The following is a 24,098-nucleotide window of genomic DNA, read 5'->3' as shown; positions in this document are numbered from 1 at the left end:
ACTTATCAGGTTCAATTAACATATTGTCATCAATATAATGAACCGAACTGCTGTTCAAAAAAAATTTCTGAAAATAAAGTTTTCTTCATGTATCTCTGGGGCAAGACCTTCAGTTTATACTGTTACCCTTCCCAGATGAATATAAAATACTTCTAATCCTCATTCATGATTGGTATTGGCAGAATTCATTTTCCACACATCAGTAACATATATCTCATACCAGATATTGTATTGAAAGTTTCTACAGGGTTGTTTCTGGTTTCTACCATTATCAGCTATGCCCTATACAGTTTTTGCAAAGATTAGGATAGTAAAACAAATAAGGATTTATTGAGGATCATCACCATTGCTGCCTTTGAGTTTCTGAGAATCACACTAGTTACACCAAAAATACCTGATACACTGCTCTGAGATGCAAACTTTTCCATTGAATGAAGCTGGCAGACCCCACCATTTGCATGGGGAAGCCCCTAAAGGACTAGTTGAACTGCTTGTTCTGAGGAAGTCTGTTCTAAAGAAGGCCACAGGCAATTGCAAACCCTTTAAATGCCAGAGGAAACCGTAGTCTAACACTGTGTTTATCTGAGGTGCTTTGAATACCTGCATGAATTGAATTATTTAAAACATGTTAAATCATAGAATCACCAGAAATAAATGTATATATTTATGCAACAACCCTCTAGAGTTGCTAAGATTTCCTCTGACAAACATTTAGGATGTGGAAATCTTGCATGAGGTGGCCTCAGGAAAGGGGAAACTGCCATTCTATCTAAATTATGGTTTATTCACGCCTTTTCACGCCAAAAGATGTTCCTGCCCGTTAGAATAGCAATAATTTGAAAATCACCTCCAAAGATACCACCTATGAGGGTGGAGGAAATTTTCTATAGTGTTATATTTATTTTGTAATAGTGAAACCCAGGACTAGGATTTTTCTTTTATTGAAGTATATTTGATTTACATTATAGGTGTACAGCAGATTGACTCAATTATTTTTACTGATTATTTTCCATTATAAATTATTAGAAGATATTGAATACAGTTAGTTCCCAGTGCTACACAGTAAATCCTCTGTGTATCTGTGTATCTATTTAATGTGTAGTAGTTTGTATCTAGGCTTCCATTGTGGTTCAGATGGCAAAGAATCTGCAGGCAATGCAGGAGACCTGGGCTCGATCCCTGGGTCTGGAAGATCCCCTGGAGAAGGGAATTCCATACCTCTAATTTTCCTCTTCCCCCTTTACTTTCTCTATCTGGTAACCATAAATAGATTTTTTATGTCCATGAATCTGTTTCTGTTTTGTACACAGATTCATTTGTACTGGGCTTCCATGGTGGCTCAGATGGTAAAGAATCTGCCTGCAATGTGGGAGACCTGGGTTCGATCCCTGGGTCGGAAAGATCCCCTGGAGAAGGGATTGGCAACTCACTCTAGTGAGTTCCATGGATAAAGAGAATTCCATGGATAAAGGAGCCTGGTGGGCTACAGTCCATAGAGTCGCAAAGAGTTGGACATAACCGAGCGACTAATGCATGCGTAAATATCATCTGTATTATGTTTTAGATTCCACATATAATTGATATGTAATATTTGTCCCTCTCTGTCTATAGTATAATGTTCTCTAGGTCCACTCATGTTGCTGCAAATGGAAATATTTCATTCTTTTTTATGACTGATTAATATCTACATATAAAGATTTTCTTAAGCCAATCATATACTGAAGGGCACTTGGGTTGTTGTTTCCATGTCTTGGCTATTGCAAATAATGCTGCTATAAACATTGGGATGCATCTGTCTTTTCTAGTTAGTTTTTATCTTTTGGACATATATACCCAGGAGCAGGGTTGCTGGATCATAAAGTACCTCTACTTTAGTTCTATAAGGAAACCTCATACTGTTTTTCATAATGGTTGCGCAAATTTACATTCCCTAATTTACAGTATTCAAGGGATTTCTTTTCTCTGCATCCTGTCTAATATTTGCTATTTGTAGACTTTTTGATGATAGCCTTCTGACCTGTGTGAGGTGATATCCCCTGTGGTTTTCATTTACATTTCTCTTATGATTAGTGATATTGTGTATCTGTTCACGTGCCTGTTGGCCTGGGTGTTTTCTTTGGAGAAATGTCTATTCAGGAGTTTTGCCTATTTTTGATTGGATTATTGTTTTAATATTGAATTGCATGAGCTGTTTGTACATTTTTTATTTTAACCCCTTGTGTCATTCACAAATATTTTCTCCCATTCTGTAGATTGTCATTTCATTTTCTTGATGGTTTCTGTTGCAGTGCAAAAGCTTTAAAGTTTAATCAAGTCCTATTTGTGTATTTTTACTTTACTTTCTATTGCATTGGGAGACTGATTTAGAGAAGGTTTTGCCTATGTTCTCTTCTAGGAATCTTACAGTCTTGTGTCTTATATTTAGGTATTTAAATCATTTTTAGTTAATTTTTGTAAATGGTATGAGAGCCTGTTGTAATTTCATGGTTTACATATAACTGTCCTGCTTTCTCAACACTTCTTCTTGAAGGGACTGTCCTTTCTCTGTTGTATACTTTCGCCTCCTTTGTCAAGATTAATTAACATAAAGCATACAAAGCTCTTGTAAGAAAAATTTAATTTAAGTTAAATAATTATGAGTTGAACAAAAGCACCTGCTATATCAGGTTGTTGTCAATTCTGGGGTGAGAAAATGTATTCAATTGTTATTTGCATGCTGGGAACAAGGTACTCAGTAAGACTACTTACTAAACTGAAAAGGAAAACATTTTAAAGACTCAACATTTTATTGTATTGCCAGAAAGTCCATTGTATTAACAACTATTTGCTAAATTAATCTTTCAATGAATGCAACACAGATATGTTAAGTTTCAAAATACTTTTAAATCTAGAAATATTCATTTCAAAGCCCTAAGAAGGAATGTATGTTATTATATTTAGTATAACAATATTAATTTGATGTTCATGTTTGGCTCATTTATAAGTAGCCACTAAAGATAAGGTTTTGAAAAGCTATTTGCCCAAGAATTATTTTGGAGGGCATGAGTACCTTTTCAACAGAGTATTACACAGACTGAATCTTCCTCTAAAAAAATATAAGTTCAGAAGAGCTTTAAATATGTGTATCTGGAAACACAAGAGTTCATATTGCAAAGATTTAGCAATTTGGGGATTCATTTTTCGTCTTCATCCTTGACAATTAAAACAACAAAAAAGTCAATGATGACTGTTCTTACTCTATTCATTATTTTGATGATCACATTAACTTATAACTAAGACAAGCATATCTAGACTAAATATTATTATTCATTCATTAAACAGCTATTCATGAAGTCCCTACTATATGAAAACCCAGAGACAGTCATTACACTTTATTTAAAAGGAGTAAAATGTAAAGAAAATGAAAGATTTCCTGAAAAATATTTATTTCTTTATCAGTTTTCTACATGCAAGTAAAACTTCTTTGTTCCTTAGGCTATAAATAAAGGGGTTTAGCAGGGGAATTATAATCGTGTAGAACAGTGAATACATTTTATCCTGATACTGATCAGGGCCAGACCCAGGACGCACATACATGAAGAAGAGAGTACCATAGAACAAGGAAACAGAGAGAAGGTGGGCACTGCACGTGGAGAAGGCTTTGCTCCTGCCCTTTTCAGACTTCTTTTTCAGGATGGCAAAGAGGACACAGGTGTAAGAGACCATGATGGTCATGAAAGTAGAAGCTTGTATAAAAGAGGCAGAAATAAAAAGCACCAAAGCATTAATAGATGGATCAGTGCAAGAAATTGTAAAAAGTGGCAAGATTTCACAGTAGAAATGATGTATTATGTTGGACCTGCAGAAAGTTAATCTAAATAATAATCCTACATGTATCATAGGATGCAGAAAACCAATTGCATATGATGCACTTATCAACCAAGTGCAGAGTCTGTCAGACATCACCACTGGGTAAAGCAAGGGGCTGCATATGGCTGCATAGCGGTCATAGGCCATCACCACCAGGAGGAAACTTTCTGTGGTGGCACTAAAAGCAAAAACATAGAATTGGGTGATGCATTCAATGAGGGATATATGATCCTTGGACAAAAAATTCATAAGCATCTTGGGAGTCACAGAAGATGAAGAGCAAGCATCTGCAAAGGCCAAGCTGCCCAGGAATGAGTACATGGGGGTGTGAAGATGGGGGTCCTTCCAGATGAGAAAAATCAGTCCAAGGTTGCCCGCCATGGTGGTGAGGTAGATGACCAGGAACACCAGGAACAGGGGGACCTGCAGCCCTGGGAGATCTGTGAGTCCTGTGAGAACAAAACCCGTCACCAGGGTCCTGTTTGCCTCCATCATATTTACTCAGGCTGATCACTGCAATGGAGAATTGAAATGAAAAATAAGGGTCACAAAAACATATTGGATGGTAATATCTTATTTATCTGTGTCAGATACCCTAACTGAAGGTACAGAGTCTCCCTTTTGTAAAGCACACTGAGGAGTATTATAGGTATATTATAAATATTATAAATGATTTTCAGAAGTCAGTGTATATATATATATGTATATATACATACATATATAATTACTTAAAGGATTATGGAGGAGGTTCTAGATGTCTACCAGTTAACTTAGTCCATATCTTGTCACTCATAAATATCTTAAAACTGAATGTATTGTATTAACTCTGAAAGTTTTTACAGAATTGAGTAAAAAATGCATACTGCATTTTATACTAAAATCTCTAAAAGTGAGACTCTGGTTCACTGTTTCATAGAAACTCTTTCATATATTTTCTATTGAACCAAGAAATAGACTATACCTTTATACTACTGATAAATATATATAATTTTTTCTCTCTAAGACATGAGTAGAGTAAGAAGACAATAAGTTAAAATCCCGTTTCTGCTGATTTCTATCCGTTATCATTACGTTGTTTGATTATATACAACAACTTACCCCATATTCCTAATAGACTCTTGATTTTACATTCATGAAAAACACTCCAAATTTCAAATAGATTCTTGTTATTTAATAATTTTATCCAACAAACTCTCATTTATGATCATAATCATTCATTCTGTCATCAAACATTTTTTGTTTGATGTCCTATGATAGAACACTGTTAATCCTGGCTCAGTCAAATATAGGACCTCTAACTCAGGTGTTATAATGATGCTAAAATAACCCCTCTTTTAAAAAGAAAAATAACTGACACTAACCAGTTCATCTGCAGATTTGGGGAAGATCTAAGAGATGTTGTTAAACATGTCAAGTAAACAATTATCATTCAATTAACCAGGAATGTTTTAGATATATCAAAGGCACATAATACTAAAAAATTGTAGCATCTTTTTCCTACTGTGTTTGAAATTAGAACTGGGACTTTCGAAATCAGAGTGGATTAAAATCTTGCAAAAGACATAGCAGTCAAAAAGATTAGCCACTGTTTTGGAGCTGTTTCAATTTAAATAGTAAAAATTAGTAAAAAATAGTTTTTTTAAAAAAATGGTTGTTTATATCCAAATCAAATAATGAAAAAGATGAACTACATTGATAGGCAATAACTAATATAAAGATATCTGTGGTGGGAATTAAATTGATACAGACACTAAGGAGAACAGTGTGGAGATTCCTTAAATATCTAGGAGTAAAACTACCATGTGATCTAGCAATCCCACTACTGGGCATATACCCTGAGAAAACCATAATTTAAAAAGACACATGTACCCCAATGTTCATTACAGCACTATTTACAATAGCCATGACATGGAAGCTATCTAGCTGTCCATTGACAGATGATGGTAAAGAAGTTGTGGTACATGTACACAATGGAATATTACTCAGCCATAAAAAGGAACAAATCTGAGACAGTTGAACTGAGGTGGATGAACTTAGAACCTGTTATACAGAGTGTTATATATAGGCTGTAACACAGCCTATACTTACAGAGTGAAGTAAATCAGAAAGAGGAAAATAAACCTATATTAATGCATATAATGGAATCTAGAAAAATGGTACTGATGAACTTAATTGCAGAGCAGAAAGACAGTCACAGACATAGTGAGCAGCCTTGCAGACACAGTAGGGGAAAAGAAAGGGGGGGGGGGGATGAATTGAGAGAGTAGCACTGAAATGTACACATTATCATGTGTAAGACGGATAGGCAGTGAGAAGTTGTTGTATAACATAGGGAGCTCAGCCTGGGGCTCTGTGAAAATCTAGAGGGATAGGATGGGGACAGGATGAGGGGGAAGCTCACGAGGGAGGTGATATATGTATGCTATAGCTGATTCATGCTGATATATGGCAGAAACCACTATAATATTGTAAAGCAAATATTCTTCAAATAAAAAAAAAATTTTAAGGTATCTGTGAAGCAAGTGATCCTGGGAAGCATGTAAGAAGGCTAGATCCTGTGGAAACCCAGGAGGTAAACCTAGGTCCACATCATCACAATGCATTTCATCAATGAAAAATTGTGCAGAACTCTAAACATAAAAGTTGTTTTGTATATCCAAGTCCCTGCCTGGTTTATAAAAAGGAGAGTATGGCCATTTAGAAACAGCTGATCTAAGAACATAACCCTGCAAGGGAGTACTCAGAATTGTTGGATTCACAGCTCCCTGCTTTCATGATATGCCCAGCTAAGTGGGAGTCATTCCAAAGCAGATTTTTATTTCTATAACCTAGTCACCAATCCTGTACAACGTTGTTGAAGATTTCACTGCCAAGTCTCTGCTGGCCTGAAATATTTTCTCCAAGTGCCTACTTTATAATTCAAAGAGAGGACACCATGTGGAAAATTTAAGGAATATAGAGTTTGTGAAAAATTCAGTTCTGACAAGATTAACCTCTGAAAAGTAAGTCTATAGAAGAATTGGAATATTTTTTACAAGAGACGCTATGTTGAGAAAAAGTTCTTCTGCATCTTCATATAGAATAGGAAGAGATGATTTGAGATTAATATTAGGCTTTTAAAAGTTCAGAGAGTTGGTTAACTTGGCAGTGATTATTAAGTAAGCACACTGCTGTCAAATCCCTGAAAGGAGCACATTATCCTGTTTTACAATCTGCCTAGAATATAAGGTGTGACTCCGGGCAGATGTGGTCAATTCCATCTCTCTGCCTATTTCCAGAGAAGTACAAGGTAAACAAGAACAAGGATGAAGGCAAAGACAAACTGCCCTAACAGCTCCATAACCCTATGATTTTTCACTGTTGGAAAACCTTCCAGATTCTGTGAAAGCACAATAAAGGCCAGAATGAATTCCACTTTTACAGATAAAAATATTAAATAGATTAGCTCTATAACATATGTATTCTAGCAAAGAAAATTTTCACAAAAATGTAACCAATTTTCTGAAGCTAATTTTACCTCTAAATTATTAAGTGATTATACCTAAAACAATGTATGGCCTTGTTTTAAGATTCTTATCTGTAGCGCCCTGGATTTTCTAAGGAACATCTGCCTCCAGCCTATGAGACTGAGTCCTCTTTGCTATTTAGTCAGTAGCATAGCATAGTGGTTAAGCACACAAACTCTGCATGTAACAGCATGAATTCAAGTCTTCATTCTCCAAGTATACATCTTTGTATCCATGAGATCAGAGAACACGTGTATATGTGCTTAGTCGCTCAGTCATGTCTGACTCTTTGAGACCCCATGGATTGTAGCCCACCAGGCTTCTCTGTCCATGGGGATCCTCCAGGCAAGAATACTGAAGTGGTTGCCATGCCCTCCTCCAAGGAATCTTCCCAACCCAGGGTTCAAGCCCAGGTGTCCTGCATTGAAGGCAGATTCTTTACCGTCTGAGCCACCAAGCAAGCTGCACAGAAACCAGTATATATTTAACTATTCAGTTTAGGATTGCTTTCTGTTCTGTTTTGTAGATAAATCATCTGAAAAGTAAGTCAAATATTTTGACAGCTGATGAGAGATTCTAGGTACTAAAAGTAACTATATTCTATCAATTTTTATGAAAATAATAACAATAAAATAAATCATTGCATTCTCACCTAATTCCTATAAGCAGATGCAGAGATGCCATAAAATACAGACTTTCATGAAGAGCCCAGGGTATAAGAACAAAAATGTCAACAAAGATTCATCTCGAATTAATTTTCTTGGAAAATACACTCTGAAGAAAAAGGTATTATTTATATCGTCCCATCTTCAAGTCTATTTGTGCAGGTAATATTAAAATTCCCCCAATGCCATCAAAAGATTCCCTATAGAATAAAGTCAACCTACTGGGCATTATACACTAATCAACAAATCATTTCAAACATATTGTTTTACAACTATTACTTTTATAACCTGCTTCTTTCTTTTAAAAACAAAAGAATAAAAGTTTGATTGTAGAAAAAAATGGAAAATGTAGGAAGTACAAAGGAAACAAATTCTTCTAATTTCACTAATCACTGATCATGGCAGCTAACTTTTGGGGTTTTATGTATAATAATACACAGACATGATATATGTATTTATATTCATATAATTTATATAAGCATTTCTATATATAAATAATATTATGGTAGTGCTATACATAGTTTTTCAATAATAACCTCAGTTGAATAATATATTACTCACATTTTCTTATGTTATTAGTTTGTAAAACCTTTTGAATTGTTTCCTTGGCTACATCATTATCATTAAAAGCTATAATTATGTATATGCACATAACCACATAATCATATTTATTTATATTAAACTTGGAAAGATATATGCCTGGCCTATATATATTTGGAAAAAATATAAAATTACTGAGAGCTATAAAAATTTGTACTGTAGCTGTGTAGTATAAAGTCAGGAAGGTTGATTCCTCCAGCTCTTTTTCTTTCTCAAGATTGTTTTGGCTATTTGGGATCTTCTGTCTCCATACAAATTTTAAGATTTTTTGTTCTAGTTCTGTGAAAAATGCCATTGGTAGTTTGATAGAGATTGCACTGAATCTGTAGATTGCTTTGGGTAGTATAGTCATTTTCACAATATTGATTCTTCCAGTCCAAGAGCATGATGTATCTCTCCTTTTCTATCATCTTTAATTGCTTTCATCAGTGTCTTATAGTTTTCTGCATAAAGGTCTTCTGTTTCCTTAGGTAAGTTTATTCCTGGTACTTGATTCTTTTTGTTGCCATGATGAATGGCATTCTTTCTTTAAGTTCTCTTTCCAAACTTCCATTGTTAGTGTGTAGGAATGCAAGCGAGTTCTGTGTATTGATTTTGTATACTGCAGATTTACTAAATTCATTGATTAGCTCTAGTTATTTTCTGGTTGCATCTTTAGGATTTCTGATGTATAATATCATCATAAGTGCATATTATTATACTCATTGCACACATGAAGAAATTAAGGCACTGTCTACTGAGTTAGCCTCAAACACTCATTCTTTCTTCTCTCTATGCACTAGCAGATTTAATGGAGTTTCTTGTGATCATGTTTAACCTCATCAGAGACCCAGGAAAAAAACAATAGGTCTTCTGATTTGATATCCTATGCTTTTCCACTGCTTCAGGCTGCCTCATTTGTAAATGGAGGAAATATCACCTCATTATCAATTAAGATGATTTAGATGAACACACTTTGAGAGTCTTGAACTAATAATTAAATATGAGGTCGTGTGTCAGTCCATTTGGGCTGCCATAAAAGCATACTATCTAGACTGCATAACTTATGAACAGCAGAAATTTATTTCTCACATTTCTGGAGGCTGGGAAGTCCAAATGAAGGTGCTAGAATGACCGAATTCCAGTGAAGACCCTTTCCCTGGTTATTAGCCTACATATTCTCACCGTGTCCTCACGTGGAGAATAAAGGTAGGGCTCTCTCTGAAACCACTTTTATAAGACTCTCATCCCATTCATGAGACTCCACCACATGAGACTCCACTCATCCCATTCATGCGGCTCCACCACATGGATTAAGCAACTTCCAAAACCCTACCTCTTAATACCATCATCTTTGGTGAGTGAGTAGTGAAAGTTACTCAGTTGTGTCTGATTCTTTGTGACCCCATGGCCAATAGCCCACCAGGCTCCTCTGTCCATGGAATTCTCCAGGTAACAATACAGGAGAGGGTAGTAATTCTCTTCTCCAAAGGATCTTCCTAGCCAGGAATCAAACCTGGGTCTCCTGCATTGCAGGCAGATTCTTTGCCTTCTGAGTCACTAGGGAAGCCATCATCTTTGGGGTTTTAATTTTCAATATATGTGTGCTGAGGTGATGCACATGTTCAGACCATAGAAGGTGGGCTTTCCTTTAGGAAGAAATCAGAATTCAGACTCCAACTTGCTCGCCATGGATGCTTGAGCAATATTAGTCATTTGACTTTCAAAATGTGGTCCAATGCCCACAGATGCAAAGGAATCACCTGAGAATCTTCTGAATAATGAAAAACCTCAGACCCTTCCCACCAATGATTTGCTGAATCCAACAGCTGTGGGCTCATGCTCATCTAAGTTTGATAATGACAAACTCAAGTGAAAAATCTCTATATTATTGTCTACTCTTCTGCTTAAGTGACCAAATTAAATATCATATAGAGCTTATATACCCCAACTATATAAATTAGTAGTAGACTAACCTAGTAGACTACTTCAGCTGATATTCAGTGGATTGATTTTAATACCCTATAATATGGACAGAAAATGGAGAGCTATCCAACTAAAATTAAGTACCTGCCTAAATATGAGACTCCAATAAGGCAAGAAAAGAATTTCTTAGGGATTAATTACAGTTAGCTTTTTGTGAATTGCTAATCATCTATCTTCATGGAAAACTGGTTAAGTTTCACAGTTGTTTCCAGCCATTGTCAACAGTGGCTGTACATTAGAATCACTCGGAGAGGTTTATAAAACTACCAGTGCTTGATAATGCCTCCTACAGATTCTAATTTGCTTGGTTTGGATTGATAACCAAGAGTGAGAACCACAGTCTGTACTCTCTGGGTGAGAAAGAAGAAAATATTCAAGACTGGTTGATGACATTTATTCATTTACTGGTTCTGTCACTTGTTATCAACAGGGTCTGACACATCAAAAAGTTATTCCTTTTCATGATATGCTGTAAACTGGATTGAGCATTACCTGAAATGCCCCAGTTCTCATGGTATGTAGGTATTATGTGGATTTCAAACCACCCAATAGATATGTCAGTGACTATCTATTGACACACAGCAATTGCATAATGATCAAGCCTAAACCATCTGTGTGGCACATAATAAAAAGAAAGCTTTGCCACTGGCTTTAACTGTGAGGAGATGGAGACAGGAACTCCTACAGAGCTTCTGCATCCACAGGGAGCAACCTGCTTAGAAAGGGTCCTCACAGCAGAGTCAGAGCTCAGATGCATCCCAGGATTGAGGGTCTGAGGAAACAAATCCCAAACACACTGTGCTAAAGGCAGTCAGCCCATCTGGGGCTTTGGAGTATCTGACCCACATATTATTTCCTCAAATCAATTAATAGGCTACAGGACAGGAGATGTATCATGTTCATGGGGATATCATTTCCTTTATTTTTCCCTAGGGTATTCACAAGGCCAAATGTTATAAAGTCAGGAGGCAAGAGGCAAAAGGGCCAGATGAAAACTATGCATAGCTTTTGTAAGGAAAAATCCATTTAAGTTATGTAATAATGGTTTGATCAAGTACACCCCTCGATTCATGTAGCTGCCTATTCCTGATACACACACACACTCTCTCTCTCTCTCACACACACACACACACACACACATATATTCAATCAGTATGTGTGTGTCAGGAAAAGAGACTCAGTAAGATTACTTAATAAATTAAGAAGTTTTTGAAACTCAGAACTTTCAATTATATTACAAGAAAATTATTTTAAGAATTTGTTAATTTTCATACCTTCTTAGGAATGTGATACAAATCTAACTTAATTTGTAAAATTACTATTAAAACTCTTAGAAATGTTCATTTAACTGCCTCAAGTTTCATTATTTTTTAGTAGTTTAGTCGCTAAGTCATGTCAGACTCTTGCGACCCCATGGACTGTAGCCCGCCAGGCTCCTCTGTCCATAGGATTTCCCAGACAAGAATACTAGAAGGGGGTTGCCATTTCTTTCTCCAAATATTAACAAAAGAGAGAGTTTTGAAAAATTATGTGCTCAGGAATTATTTTGCAGGGCACGAGTAGTTTTTAATAGAAATTTCACGTGGACTTGAATCTTTTTTTAAAAGAATATAAGTTCATAAAAATTTTAAAACATGTGTATCTGGAAATAGAAGAGCTTATACATATTTCGAGCTTAGCAATTTGGGAACTGCAGTTTCACTTACAACAAGTAAGTGATATCTTGGGCTTCCCTGGTGGCTCAGACGGTAAAGCGTCTGCCCGCAGTGCGGGAGACCTGGGTTCGATTCCTGGGTTGGGAAGATCCCCTGGAGAAGGAAATGCCAAACCACTCCAGTACTCTTGCCTGGAAAATTCCATGGACTGAGGAGCCTGGCAGGCTACAGTCCATGGGGTCGCAAAGAGTCGGACACGACTGAGCGACTTCACTTTCACTTCTCTCAAGTGATATCTTACCCTATTCATCAGTTATTTTGAGAACCTAGGTTCACTTATAACTAAGGCAAGCATATCTAGTCTAAATATTATTATTAATTGAATTAAAAACTTCTTAGCTGAGGTGTGTGTGTGTGTGGTCATCGCTCAGTCATGTCCAACTCTTTTCCGACCCCGTGGACTGCAGCCCTCCAGGCCCCTCTGTCCACAGAATTCTCCAGGCAAGAACACTGGAGTGGGTTGCCATTCCCCTCCCCATCTTAGCTGGTCCCTATGTGCAAAACCCAGGTCCAGTTATTATACTTTATGTAAATGAAGAGTAAAAAGGAAAGACTATGAATGTTTTCCTGATAAATATTTATATCTTTATTATTTTTCTAAGTGCACCTAAAACTTCCTTGTTTCTTAGGCTATAAATAAAGGGATTTAGCAGGGGAATTATAATCGTATAGAACAGTGAATACATTTTATCCTGATATTGATCCTGACCAGACCCAGGGCGCACATACATGAAGAAGAGAGTACCATAGAACAAGGAAACAGAGAGAAGGTGGGTGCTGCACGTGGAGAAGGCTTTGCTCCTGCCCTTTTCAGACTTCTTTTTCAGGATGGCAAAAAGGACACAAGTATAGGATACTATAATACCCATAAAAGTAAAATCCTGTATAAAAGCAGCAAAAATAAAAACCACTAATGCATTAATTGATGGATCAGTGCAAGAAATGGCAAAAAGTGGCAAGATTTCACAGTAGAAATGATGTATTATATTAGACCTGCAGAAAGATAATCTAAATAATAATCCTACATGTATTATAGGATGCAGAAAACCAATTGCATATGATGCACTTATCAGCCAAGTGCAGAGTCTGTCGGACATCAGTACTGGGTAAAGTAAGGGGCTGCATATGGCTGCATAGCGGTCATAGGCCATCACCACCAGGAGGAAGCATTCTGTGGTGGCACTGGAACCAAAAAAATAGTACTGGGCCATGCACTCAAAGAGAGACATCGTTTGACTCTTGTCTAAGGTGTTGACAAGCATCTTGGGAGTCACCGAAGATGAAGAGCAGGCATCTATAAAGGCTAAGCTGCCCAGGAATGAGTACATGGGGTTGTGAAGATGGGGGTCCTTCCAGATGAGAGAAATCAGTCCAAGGTTGCCCACCATGGTGGTGAGGTAGATGACCAGGAACACCAGGAACAGGGGGACCTGCAGCCCTGGGAGATCTGTGAGTCCTGTGAGAACAAACCCCGTCACCAGAGTCATATTTTCTTCTGCCATATCTGACCAGCTAATCTCTAAAATAAAAGAGTAAGAGAGGGAATATTCACAAAAGAGTCATAAAAACAGTGAATTTTTATGTTACAGACCTATAAGACATGCTTCTCATTTAGTTAGTAGTTTGTAATTTGTACCTTCACTTGTCTACTTTTATATACATTCAAAATTATCTGTAATAAAATATTTTAAAATTATGTTCACCTAAATTTATAGGTAAATTTCATGCAAATCCTTTTCAATCTACCGTGGGTAACAACGTTTTTAGATTTGCGTGAACTCATCTTAAAATTGATATGGAAGAAATAACTTCTCGTTCTGCCCAAGAAATATATAAACATTGAGTAATCAAGAATACCTTAACTGACGTTGAACAATAATGTAGAGACATAGTAATCAAAACATTAATATAGTGGCATAAGAAGAAGCCAGAGGATCAGTGCAACAGAATACAGAACTCAGAAGTAAGTTCCAATATATATGGGAATGTGGCATGAAATAAATATGACAGTTCAGTAGGAATATGACAATTGATTTAATGGGTTATGCTGACAATGTTTGCTATCTGTCTGGAAATATTAGTAAGTACTGTTAATGCTTCTGCCCCACACCATAGATATTGCCTAAGTAACTGAGAAGGCGATAATGTAACATAATGAATAGAAAAATTATTATCCAAGAGAAGAAACCCAGTAAAATAGATAACTTGAATGCATAGCAAAATAATATCCAACAGAGTCAAAGAATATGTAATTAGTTTGGAAAGATATCTTGCATGTATATTAAAGACATAGATCTATGTCTATAATATAAAATAACTAAAGTATAGATTTTTTTAAGAGGCAAGGAATTTAATAGAAGAACATAAAGCATGAAAATAAGCAAGTTTACAGATGAAGAAATCAAAATAACCAATAAATAAAATGAAAATATGCCCAAATTTCTATGTCACAAATACACACAGGTACATGAACAGACACACAAAAACAGGTGGATACCTCCTTTCTCATGTATCAGAATAGCAGAAATAAAATGAATAAAAATACTGCTTGTTGACTGAAGTGAGAAAAGCAGTACTTTCATATGTTATTTGTGGAACTATGAATTGCAACAGCCTTTTTGAAAAGCAATTTTATAAGATCCCATTTAGCTTAAAATACATCTATCCTTTCATCTGTCATTTTATATATATATATATATATATATATATATATATATATATATATATATATATATACATACACACACACACACACACACACCCTAGAGATCAAAGCACTGCTATACAAAGATAAATAAACAAAGAATAGTTAATGCATTATTGTTCAGAGTAGCAAAGACCATGGTGTTCATGGGGTTCTCAAAATTAGGAAAGGAGCATGTCAAGGCTGTATACTGTCATTGTGCTTATTTAACTTATATGCAGAGTAACATCATGTGAAATGCTGGACTGGATGACTCACACCTGGAATCAAGTTTGCCGAAGAAATATCAATAACCTCAATATGAAGATGATAACACCCTAATAGCAGAAAATGAAGATGAACTAAAGAGCCTCTTGATGAGGGTGACAAGGGAGAGTGAAAAAGCTGACCTAAAACTCAGCATTCAAAAAAATAAGATCATGGCATCTGGTCCATCACTTAATGGCAAATAGACAGGGAAAAAGAAGAAACGGTGACAGATTTTATTTTCTTAGGCTCCAAAATCACTGTAGACGGTCACTGCAGCCACGAAATTAAAAGACTCTTGCTCCTTGGAAGAAAAGCTGTGACAAACCTAGGCAGCTTATCAAAAAGCAAAGACATCGCTTTGCCAACAAAGGTCCATCTAGTCAAAGCTATGGTTTTTCCAGTAGTCATGTATGGATGTGAGAGTTCAACCATAAAGTAGACTGAACGCCAAACAATTGATGCTTTCAAATTGTGATGCTGGAAAAGATTCCTGAGAGTCCCTTGGACAGCAAGGAGATCAAACCAGTCAATTGTAAAGGAAATCAATCCTAATAGTCATTGGAAGGACAGATACTGAAGCTGAAGCTCCAATACTTTGGCCTCCTGATGTGAAGAACTGTCTCATTGGAAAAGACCCTGATGCTGGGAAAGATTGAGGGCAAGAGGAGAAGGTGGGCAACAGAGTATGAGATGGTTGGATGACATCACCAACTCAACGGAGATGAGTTTGAGTAAACTCAGGGAGATAGTGAAGGATAAGAAAGCCTGGCATGCTGCAGTCCATGGGATCTCAGAGTCAGACACGACTTAGTAACTGAACAACAAGAACAGACCAGATGTGTCAATAGTGAAATGGTTAAATAAACCAGAGTACATTTATGTTACAGAATATAATTCAGTCATGAAAAAAGAGCTATTCTACCTAATTTAAATTTGGAATTTCCATAATGTATAGTTATCTCAGAAGAGGAAGATCCAAAGAAGTGTAAAATCTATGGTCTCATCATAGTAAAACAAGCAGTGTATTTTTTAAATCTCTCTTTTACATTGAGGACATGTGAATAATAGACACTAAGTTTATAGTACTGGCTTTTCTGGAGTGAGAGTGGAGATAATAACAAATGAAGTAGAGAAGTGAAAGAATAACAGTTCCATGAGTAAAGCAACATATATATATAGGTGTGTGTGTGTGTGTATATATATATATATCAGAAATATTAATTGGAAATTAAGAACCTTAAGAAATATTTACCCTGCATAAATTGGCCCAACTCCTTTTAGAACCTCAAATAACCAAATCAATGCTAACCTTACTTTTAGCTCCTGTAGAGTATTATTATAATTTTGACAAGAGTAACTTTTATGAATTTTTTTCTGAAGAGTTAGATAACATGAAGAGTCTTTTGAAGTTACCTTTAGTGACTTTAGTGTACATACTCATGATTACATGTAATTAAAGAATTTTAATTATATATGATAAACCTAAAGCCAGAATTCCCATTCTGAAAACTTACAAATAAGTTAACTTTGGGCTGTAGAACTTATGTCTCAATTTTTAAAACTTCATATTATAAAATACACTCTGATTTTTTCTTATCATTACTATTTTTTTCTATTTTTCATTCTTCTATTAATCAAAGTTTATTATTTAAAAATACCTCAACAAATGTGCTGTCTACACAGTAAAAATTCTAACTGAAATTAGAATATGCTTGTTCACACAAACATTTACTTGCTTGCTCAGATTTTGTTTGCTGACTTCAAAAAAGAAAAGGCCTGTATACAGTTTTAATATCTTATTTAGATATTTTCTTATAATAGAAATTACAATGCTATAATAAAAATTATGAAAATGTCTGCATCCTTACCCAGCCCCTGTAAAATATGGGAAAATGAAAATGTGCTGCTTTTCTCAAAGGAGCATAAAAGGTACAGAAATGAAGCACAACTATTTAAGCATTGCTTTTCCTTGGAAACTCAAAACTGGAAGGATATAACATTTCTTTCTCCTATTTGCAAACTCATTCTTAAAAAGTTTTGAAATTCCCTTAATGCTTCCAAAGTATTCCCAGTAGGTAGGATGAAGTCAAAGCTGTTCTACTGGGCATTGTAAGCTAATCATCAAATCATCCATACACTTTTAGTTATAACAATTAAAACTAAACATAATGTCCTCAAAGTTCACTGTCAGGGCATGTTTATAAAATGTCACTGAATAGAATTTAGCTATTTTCCTTCCTCTTATTTTTCTTAATGCTGCCACTCCCCAACTACCTACCTGCCTTGCTCACTTGAAACTCCCAAAGGTACCTTAGAATTAACATGTCCAGATCTGAAATTATGGTCATCATCTATTCCGCCCTCAAACCTGGTATTCTTCCAGGGTTTCCTGTGACAGGAAATAGGGTCACAAACCAAAAGTTTATCTATTAAATATGTCTTAAATCCAACTATTTCTTTTTATGCAGTCAGTACCAAATATAAAATATATTCATCCCTTGCCTGGCTTATTGAATAACCTCCTAACTATACTATATGCATCTCCTAATACAGTCATCTGATCTATTTTCCACACCGACACCAGACTGATTCTTTTACTGTTTCAATACCACACTGTAGCACATGCTTGCTGCCATTTAAATGTTGTTAATAATTTCTCATTGAAAATAAAATAACAGCTGAAATTCCTTTTTAGTTTTTTATTTTATATTGGACTATACCTGATTAACAATGTTGTGTTAGTTTCAGGCGTACAGAAACGTGATTCAGTTATACATATCCATGTATCTGCTCTTTTTCAAATTCTGTTTCCATTTAGTTTGTTATATAATATTGAGCAGAGTTCCCTGTGCTATATAATAAATAGGTCATCATTGATTATTTATTTTTTAAAAAAGAAATTATTTATTTATTTGGCTATTTCAGGTCTTAGTGGTGACACATGGGATCCTCCTTGGGTCATGTGGGATCTTTTGTTGTGATGCATGGACTCTATAGTTTTGGCCCACGACCTCCTTAGCTGTGGCGCACAGACTCTAGAGCTATGGGATGTGGGCTCAATTGCTGCCCAGAATGTGGGACCCCTGTTCCCTGAGCAGAGATCAAACCCATGACCCCCCCACTGCAAGGCAAACTCTCAACCACTGGACCACCAGGGAAGTTCCGTTACCCGTTTTAAATATAGCAGTGTGTACATATCAACCCCAGACTCCCTATCTGTCCCTCTCCTCGACCCTAACCCCCTGGTAACCATAAGCTCGCTCTCTAAGTCTGTAGGTATGTTTCTGCTAACAGCTGAAATCCCTAAGCCTCATATACATGTTGCTATACTGAGAAATAGGCCCAATAATTAACTGTATGCAGTTAAGGAATTTTATTGCATTATATGTGTGTATCATTTACAGTAACACTAGTTGAACTTATAGATAATTTTCAACACCTAAGTAAATTGAGAAAATAGAACATGACATCTCATTCATGGTGAGTATAGATCACATGTTCCCAACTGATAGACTATTCTACCCCACTGATGATGCAGAGTCCTAGGCTCCATCTTATCATTCAGCATTTCCCACACATAACATTCAGTATTGCTTCTGCTTTAAGCCTTAGCGTTTTGGCCACGAGGAGTGTGGGATACTTGCTCTCCAACCAGGGGTTGAACCTGCACCCCCTGCAGTGGAAGGTGAAGTCTTAACCACTAGACTGCCAGGGAAGTCCCCACACATAACTTTCTTCAGTGATTGTGTTTTCATCTGGATCAAGCTGGAAGGGGGAAATTCATGGGGGTTTCCAACTGTGAGGTGCTTATGAGCTAGTACATCACTTGCAATCCTAACCTCAATCATAATACTGCAGTCAATGGAAAAGTGAGGCCATGTATCTATGAAGAGAACAAAATGGTTATTTGGATTTGGTTATCAGCTAATGATTTCTTCTTCTGTACTTCTTTTGTTTATGATTTACCTGTTTTATCCTCCTCTCCTCTTGTAGAACACTCTCAGCCTCTCCCAACCAGAGTCAAACTAATTGAAAAGTAGTCAAACCCAAATCCCATCTAGTCCCTGTACTGTCGTCGCTCAGTCGTGCCCGACTCTTCGTGACCCCATGGACTGTAGGCTACAAGGCTCCTCTGTCCATGGGATTTTCCAGGCAAGAGTACTGGAGTGGGTTGCCATTTCCTTCTCCAGGGGATCTTCCCGACCCAGGGATTGAACCCGGGTCTCCTGCATTGCAGGCAGACGTTTTGCCCTCTAAGCCGCCGGGGAAGTCCAGCTCAACAAAAAGCTATGCTTTCAAGGTAATACTTTGTTCTCTCCAGCAAACCAGCTATGTCTCTTCTTTGTGTAGATACCAACAATTGTTAATACATATCATCTTGCCAAATGTTATAATTACACACTCCCAAAATGCAATTTTTTAACTTGTTTTTAATTGCAAGATAACTACAATATTGTGTTGCTTTCTGCTGAACGTCAACGTGGCTCAGCCATAGGTATACATATGTCTCCTCCCTCTTGAGGCTCCCTCCTAACTCCTGTGCGATGTAGCCCTTCTAGGTTGTCACAGAGTACCAGTTTGAGTTCCCTGAATCAACAGCAAATTCCCACTGGCTATCAGTTTTACATATGTTCAGTTCAGTTCAGTCGCTCAGTCGTGCCCTACTCTTTACAACCCAATGAATTGCAGCACACCAGGCCTCCCTGTCCATCACCAACTCCTGGAGTCTACTCAAACTCATGTCCATCAAGTCAGTGATGCCATCCAGCCATCTCATCCTCTGTCGTCCCCTTCTCCTCCTGCCCCCAATCCCTCCCAGCATCAGGATCTTTTCCAATGAGTCAACTCTTCACCTGAGGTGGCCAAAGTACTGGAGTTTCAGCTTCAGCATGTGTTAGTGTATGTATATGCATGCCACTCTCTCCATTTGTCCCACCCTCTCCTTCTTACTCCCCATTGGGTCCATAAGTTTGTTTTCTATGTCGGCATCTCCATTGCTACCCCACAAATAGATTCATCAGTACCATCTTTCTAGATTCCACAAATATGCATAAATATATGATATTTGTTTTTATCTTTCTGACTTACTTCATTCTGTATAATAGGCTCTAGGTTCATCCATCTCATTACTACTGACTCAAATGTGTTCCTTTTTATGGCTGAGTAATATTCCATTGTATCTTGGTACCACAGCTTCTTTATGCATTCATCTGTTGATAGATGTCTACATTGTTTCCATGTCCTAGCTGTTATAAATAGTGCTGCAATGAACACTGGGATACATTGTCTTTTTCAGTTATGATTTTCTCAGGGTATGTGCCCAGCATTGGGATTGTTGGGTCATATGATAGTTTTATTCCTAGTTTTTAAAGAATCTCCATACTGTCTTCCATACTAGCTGTATCAATTTGTATTCCCACCAACAGTGCAAGACAGTTCCCTTTTCTCCACCCAAAATGCAATTCTTATAGGGTTTTTCTGGCATCCTGTGGAGCACATGAACTTTACAAAGGTACCCATAGTACTTATCAGGATCAATTAACATATTGTCATCAATATAATGAACCAATCTGCTGTTCAAAAAATTTTCTGGAAATAAAGTTTTCTTCATATATCCCTGGGGCAAGACCTTCAGTTTATACTGTTACCCTTCCCAGATGAATATAAAATACTTCTAATCCTCATTCATGATTGGTATTGGCAGAATTCATTTTCCACACGTCAGTAGCATTTATCTCATACCAGATATTGTATTGAAAGTTTCTACAGGGTTGTTTCTGGTTTCTACCATTATCAGCTATGCCCTATACAGTTTTTGCAAAGATTAGGATAGTAAAACAAATAAGGATTTATTGCGGATCATCACCATTGCAGCCTTTGAGTTTCTGAGAATCACACTAGTTACACCAAAAATGCCTGATACACTGCTCTGAGATGCAAACTTTTCCATTGAATGAAGCTGCAGACCCCACCATTTGCATGGGGAAGCCCCTAAAGGACTAGTTGAACTGCTTGTTCTGAGAAAGTCTGTTCTAAAGAAGGTCACAGGCAATCGCAAATCTTTAAAATGCTAGAGGAAACCATGGTCTAGTACTGTGTTTATCTGAGGTGTTTTGAATATCTGCAAGAATTGAATTATTTTAGAAATGTTAAATCACAGAATCACCAGAAATAAATTTATGTATTGATGCAACAACCCTCTCAAGTCGCTAAGATTTCCTCTGACATTTAGGATGTGAAAATCTTGTATGAGGTGGCCTCAGGAAAGTGACAACTTTCATTCTGTCTGAATTATTGTTTGTTCATGCCTTTTCAACCCAAAAGATGTTCCTGCCCCTTAGCATAGCAATAACTTGAAAATCATCTTCAAAGATACAGTGTTACATTTTGTTTTGCATTATTGAAACCCAGGACTAGGGTTTTTCTTTTATTGAAGTATATTTGATTTACTTTATAGGTGTACAGCAGAGTGACTCAATTATTTTTTCTGACTATTTTCCATTATAATTTATTAGAAGATATTGTATATAGTTAGTTCCCAGTACTACACAGTAAATCCTTGTTGCTTATATCTACTTTATGTGTAGTAGTTTGTGTCTAGGCTTCCCTGATGGTTCAGATGGTAAAGAATCTGCAGGCAATGCAGGAGACCTGGGCTCTATCCCTGAGTCTGGAAGATCCCCTGGAGAAGGGAATTCCATACCTCTAATTTTCCTCTTCCCCCTTTACTTTCTCTATCTGGTAACCATAAATAGATTTTTTATGTCCATGAATCTGTTTCTGTTTTGTACACAGATTCATTTGTACTGGGCTTCCATGGTGGCTCAGATGGTAAAGAATCCGCCTGCAGTGCAGGAGACTCAGGTTCGATCCCTGGGTCAAGAAGATCCCCCCTGGAGAAGGGAATGGCTACCTACTCCAGTATTCTTACCTGGAGAATTTCATGGATAAAGCAGTATGGCGGGCTATAGTCCATGTGGCAAAGAGTTCAAAACGTCTGAGCAAATAGGGCTTCCCTGGTGGCTCAGATGTTAAAGAAATCTGCCTGCAATGTGGGAGGTCTGGGTCCAATACCTGGGTTGGGAAGATCTCCTGGAGAAGGGAATGGCAACCTACTCCAGTATTTTTGCCTGGAGAATTCCATGGATAAAGGAGTTTGGTGGGCTATAGTCAATGGGGTTGCAAAGAGTCGGACACGACTGAGCAACTAATGCATACATACATTTGTATTATGTTTTAGATTCCACATATAAGTGATGTGTAGTATTTGTCTCTGTCTATAGTATAATGTTCTCTAGGTCCACCCATGTTGCTGCAAATGGCAATATTTCATTTTTTATGACTGATTAATATCTATATAGAAAGATTTTGTTAAGCCAGTCACATGTTGAAGAGCACTTGGGTTGTTTCCATGTCTTGGCTATTGCATATAGTGCCCCTATGAACATTGGGATGTATCTATCTTTTTTAGTTAGTTTTCATCTTTTGGAGATATATACCAGGAGCGAGGTTGCTGGATTGTACGGTACCCCATTTTAGTTCTATAAGGAAACCCCATACTGTTTTTCATAATGGCTGCACAAATTTACATTCCCTTCAACAGTATACAAGGGATTTATTTTCTCTGCATCCTCTAACATTTGCTATTTGTAGACTTTTTGATGATAGCCTTCTGACCAGTGTGAGGTGATATCCCATGTGGTTTTCATTTGCATTTCTCTAATAATTAGTGATATTATATATCTTTTCATGTGCTTGTTGGCCTGGGTGTTTTTTCTGGAAAAATGTCTTTTCAAAAGTTTTGCCCATTTCCAATTGGATTATTTTTTTTTTTAATATTGAGTTGCATGAGCTGTTTATACATTTTGGATTTTAACCCCTTCTGTCATTCACAAATATTTTCTGTAGATTGTCATTTCATTTTGTTCTGGTTTCCATTGCAGTGCAAAAGCTTTAAACTTTAATCAGGTCCTATTTGTTTGATTTTACTTTAACTTCTTTTGCACTGGGAGGCAGATTTATGTCAGAGAAGGTTTTGCCTATGTTCTCTTCTAGGAATCTTATGGTCTTGTGTCTTATATTTAGGTCTTTAAATCATTTTGAGTTAATTTTTGTATATGGTATGAGAACCTGTTCTAATTTCATGATTTACATATAAGTGTCCTGCTTTCCCCACACTGCTTCTTGAAGAGACCGTTCTTTCTGTCATATGCTTTTGCCTCCTTTGTCAAAGATTAATTAACACAAAACATACAAAACTCTTGTAAGAAAAAAAAATTTTAAGTTACATAATTATGAGTTGAACAATAGCACCTGCTATATCAAGTTGTTGTCAATTCTGGGGTGGGAAAATGTATTCACTTGGTATGTGAATGCTCTGAACAAGGTACTCAGCAAGCTTACTTAATAAACTGAAAAGGAAAACATTTTAAAGACTCAACATTTTATTGTATTGCCAGAAAGTTCATTGTATTAACAGCTATTTGCTAAATTAGTATCTTTCAATGAATACAACACAGATATAATTAATTTTCAAAATACTTTTAAATCTAGAAATATTCATTTCAAAGCCCTAAGAAGGAATATATGTTGTCATATTTAGTATAACAACATTAATTTGATGTTCATATATTTGGGATCATTATAAGTAGCCACTAAAGATAAAGTTTTGAAAAACTACTTGCCGAAGGATTATTTTGGAGGGCATGCGTACCTTTTCAACAGAGTATTTACACAGACTGAATCTTCCTCTAAAAGAATATAAGTTCAGAAGAGCTTTAGACATGTGTATCTGGAAACATAAGAGTTCATATTGCAAAGTTTTAGCAACTTGGGGATTCATTTT

At 36.5% G+C, this 24,098-nt stretch overlaps 2 protein-coding genes across 2 annotated transcripts; both read right to left on the bottom strand.

Annotated features, from left to right (window-relative positions):
• Positions 1-3,423: 3,423 nt before the first annotated feature.
• On the bottom strand, positions 3,424-4,344 carry LOC133050126 (olfactory receptor 5AC1-like). Its single transcript, XM_061134255.1, has one exon. The coding sequence runs from the start codon at positions 4,342-4,344 to the stop codon at positions 3,424-3,426; it is 921 nt and encodes a 306-aa protein (XP_060990238.1).
• Positions 4,345-12,878: 8,534 nt separating this feature from the next.
• Positions 12,879-13,802, bottom strand: LOC133050106 (olfactory receptor 5AC1-like). The gene has a single exon (XM_061134231.1). It carries the CDS (start codon positions 13,800-13,802, stop codon positions 12,879-12,881), a length of 924 nt encoding a protein of 307 aa, XP_060990214.1.
• Between the last annotated feature and the right edge of the window lie 10,296 nt (positions 13,803-24,098).

Source organism: Dama dama, chromosome 31 (assembly GCF_033118175.1).
Source record: "Dama dama isolate Ldn47 chromosome 31, ASM3311817v1, whole genome shotgun sequence".
Classification (NCBI taxonomy): domain Eukaryota; kingdom Metazoa; phylum Chordata; class Mammalia; order Artiodactyla; family Cervidae; genus Dama; species Dama dama.
The sequence above is the reverse complement of the archived record's forward strand: the minus strand, read 5'-3'. Positions and strand labels throughout refer to the sequence as shown.

Excerpts from the sequence above, each read along its gene's own strand:
- LOC133050126 (XM_061134255.1), bottom strand. The coding sequence starts at position 4,344 with ATGATGGAGGCAAACAGGACCCTGGTGACGGGTTTTGTTCTCACAGGA.
- LOC133050106 (XM_061134231.1), bottom strand. The coding sequence starts at position 13,802 with ATGGCAGAAGAAAATATGACTCTGGTGACGGGGTTTGTTCTCACAGGA.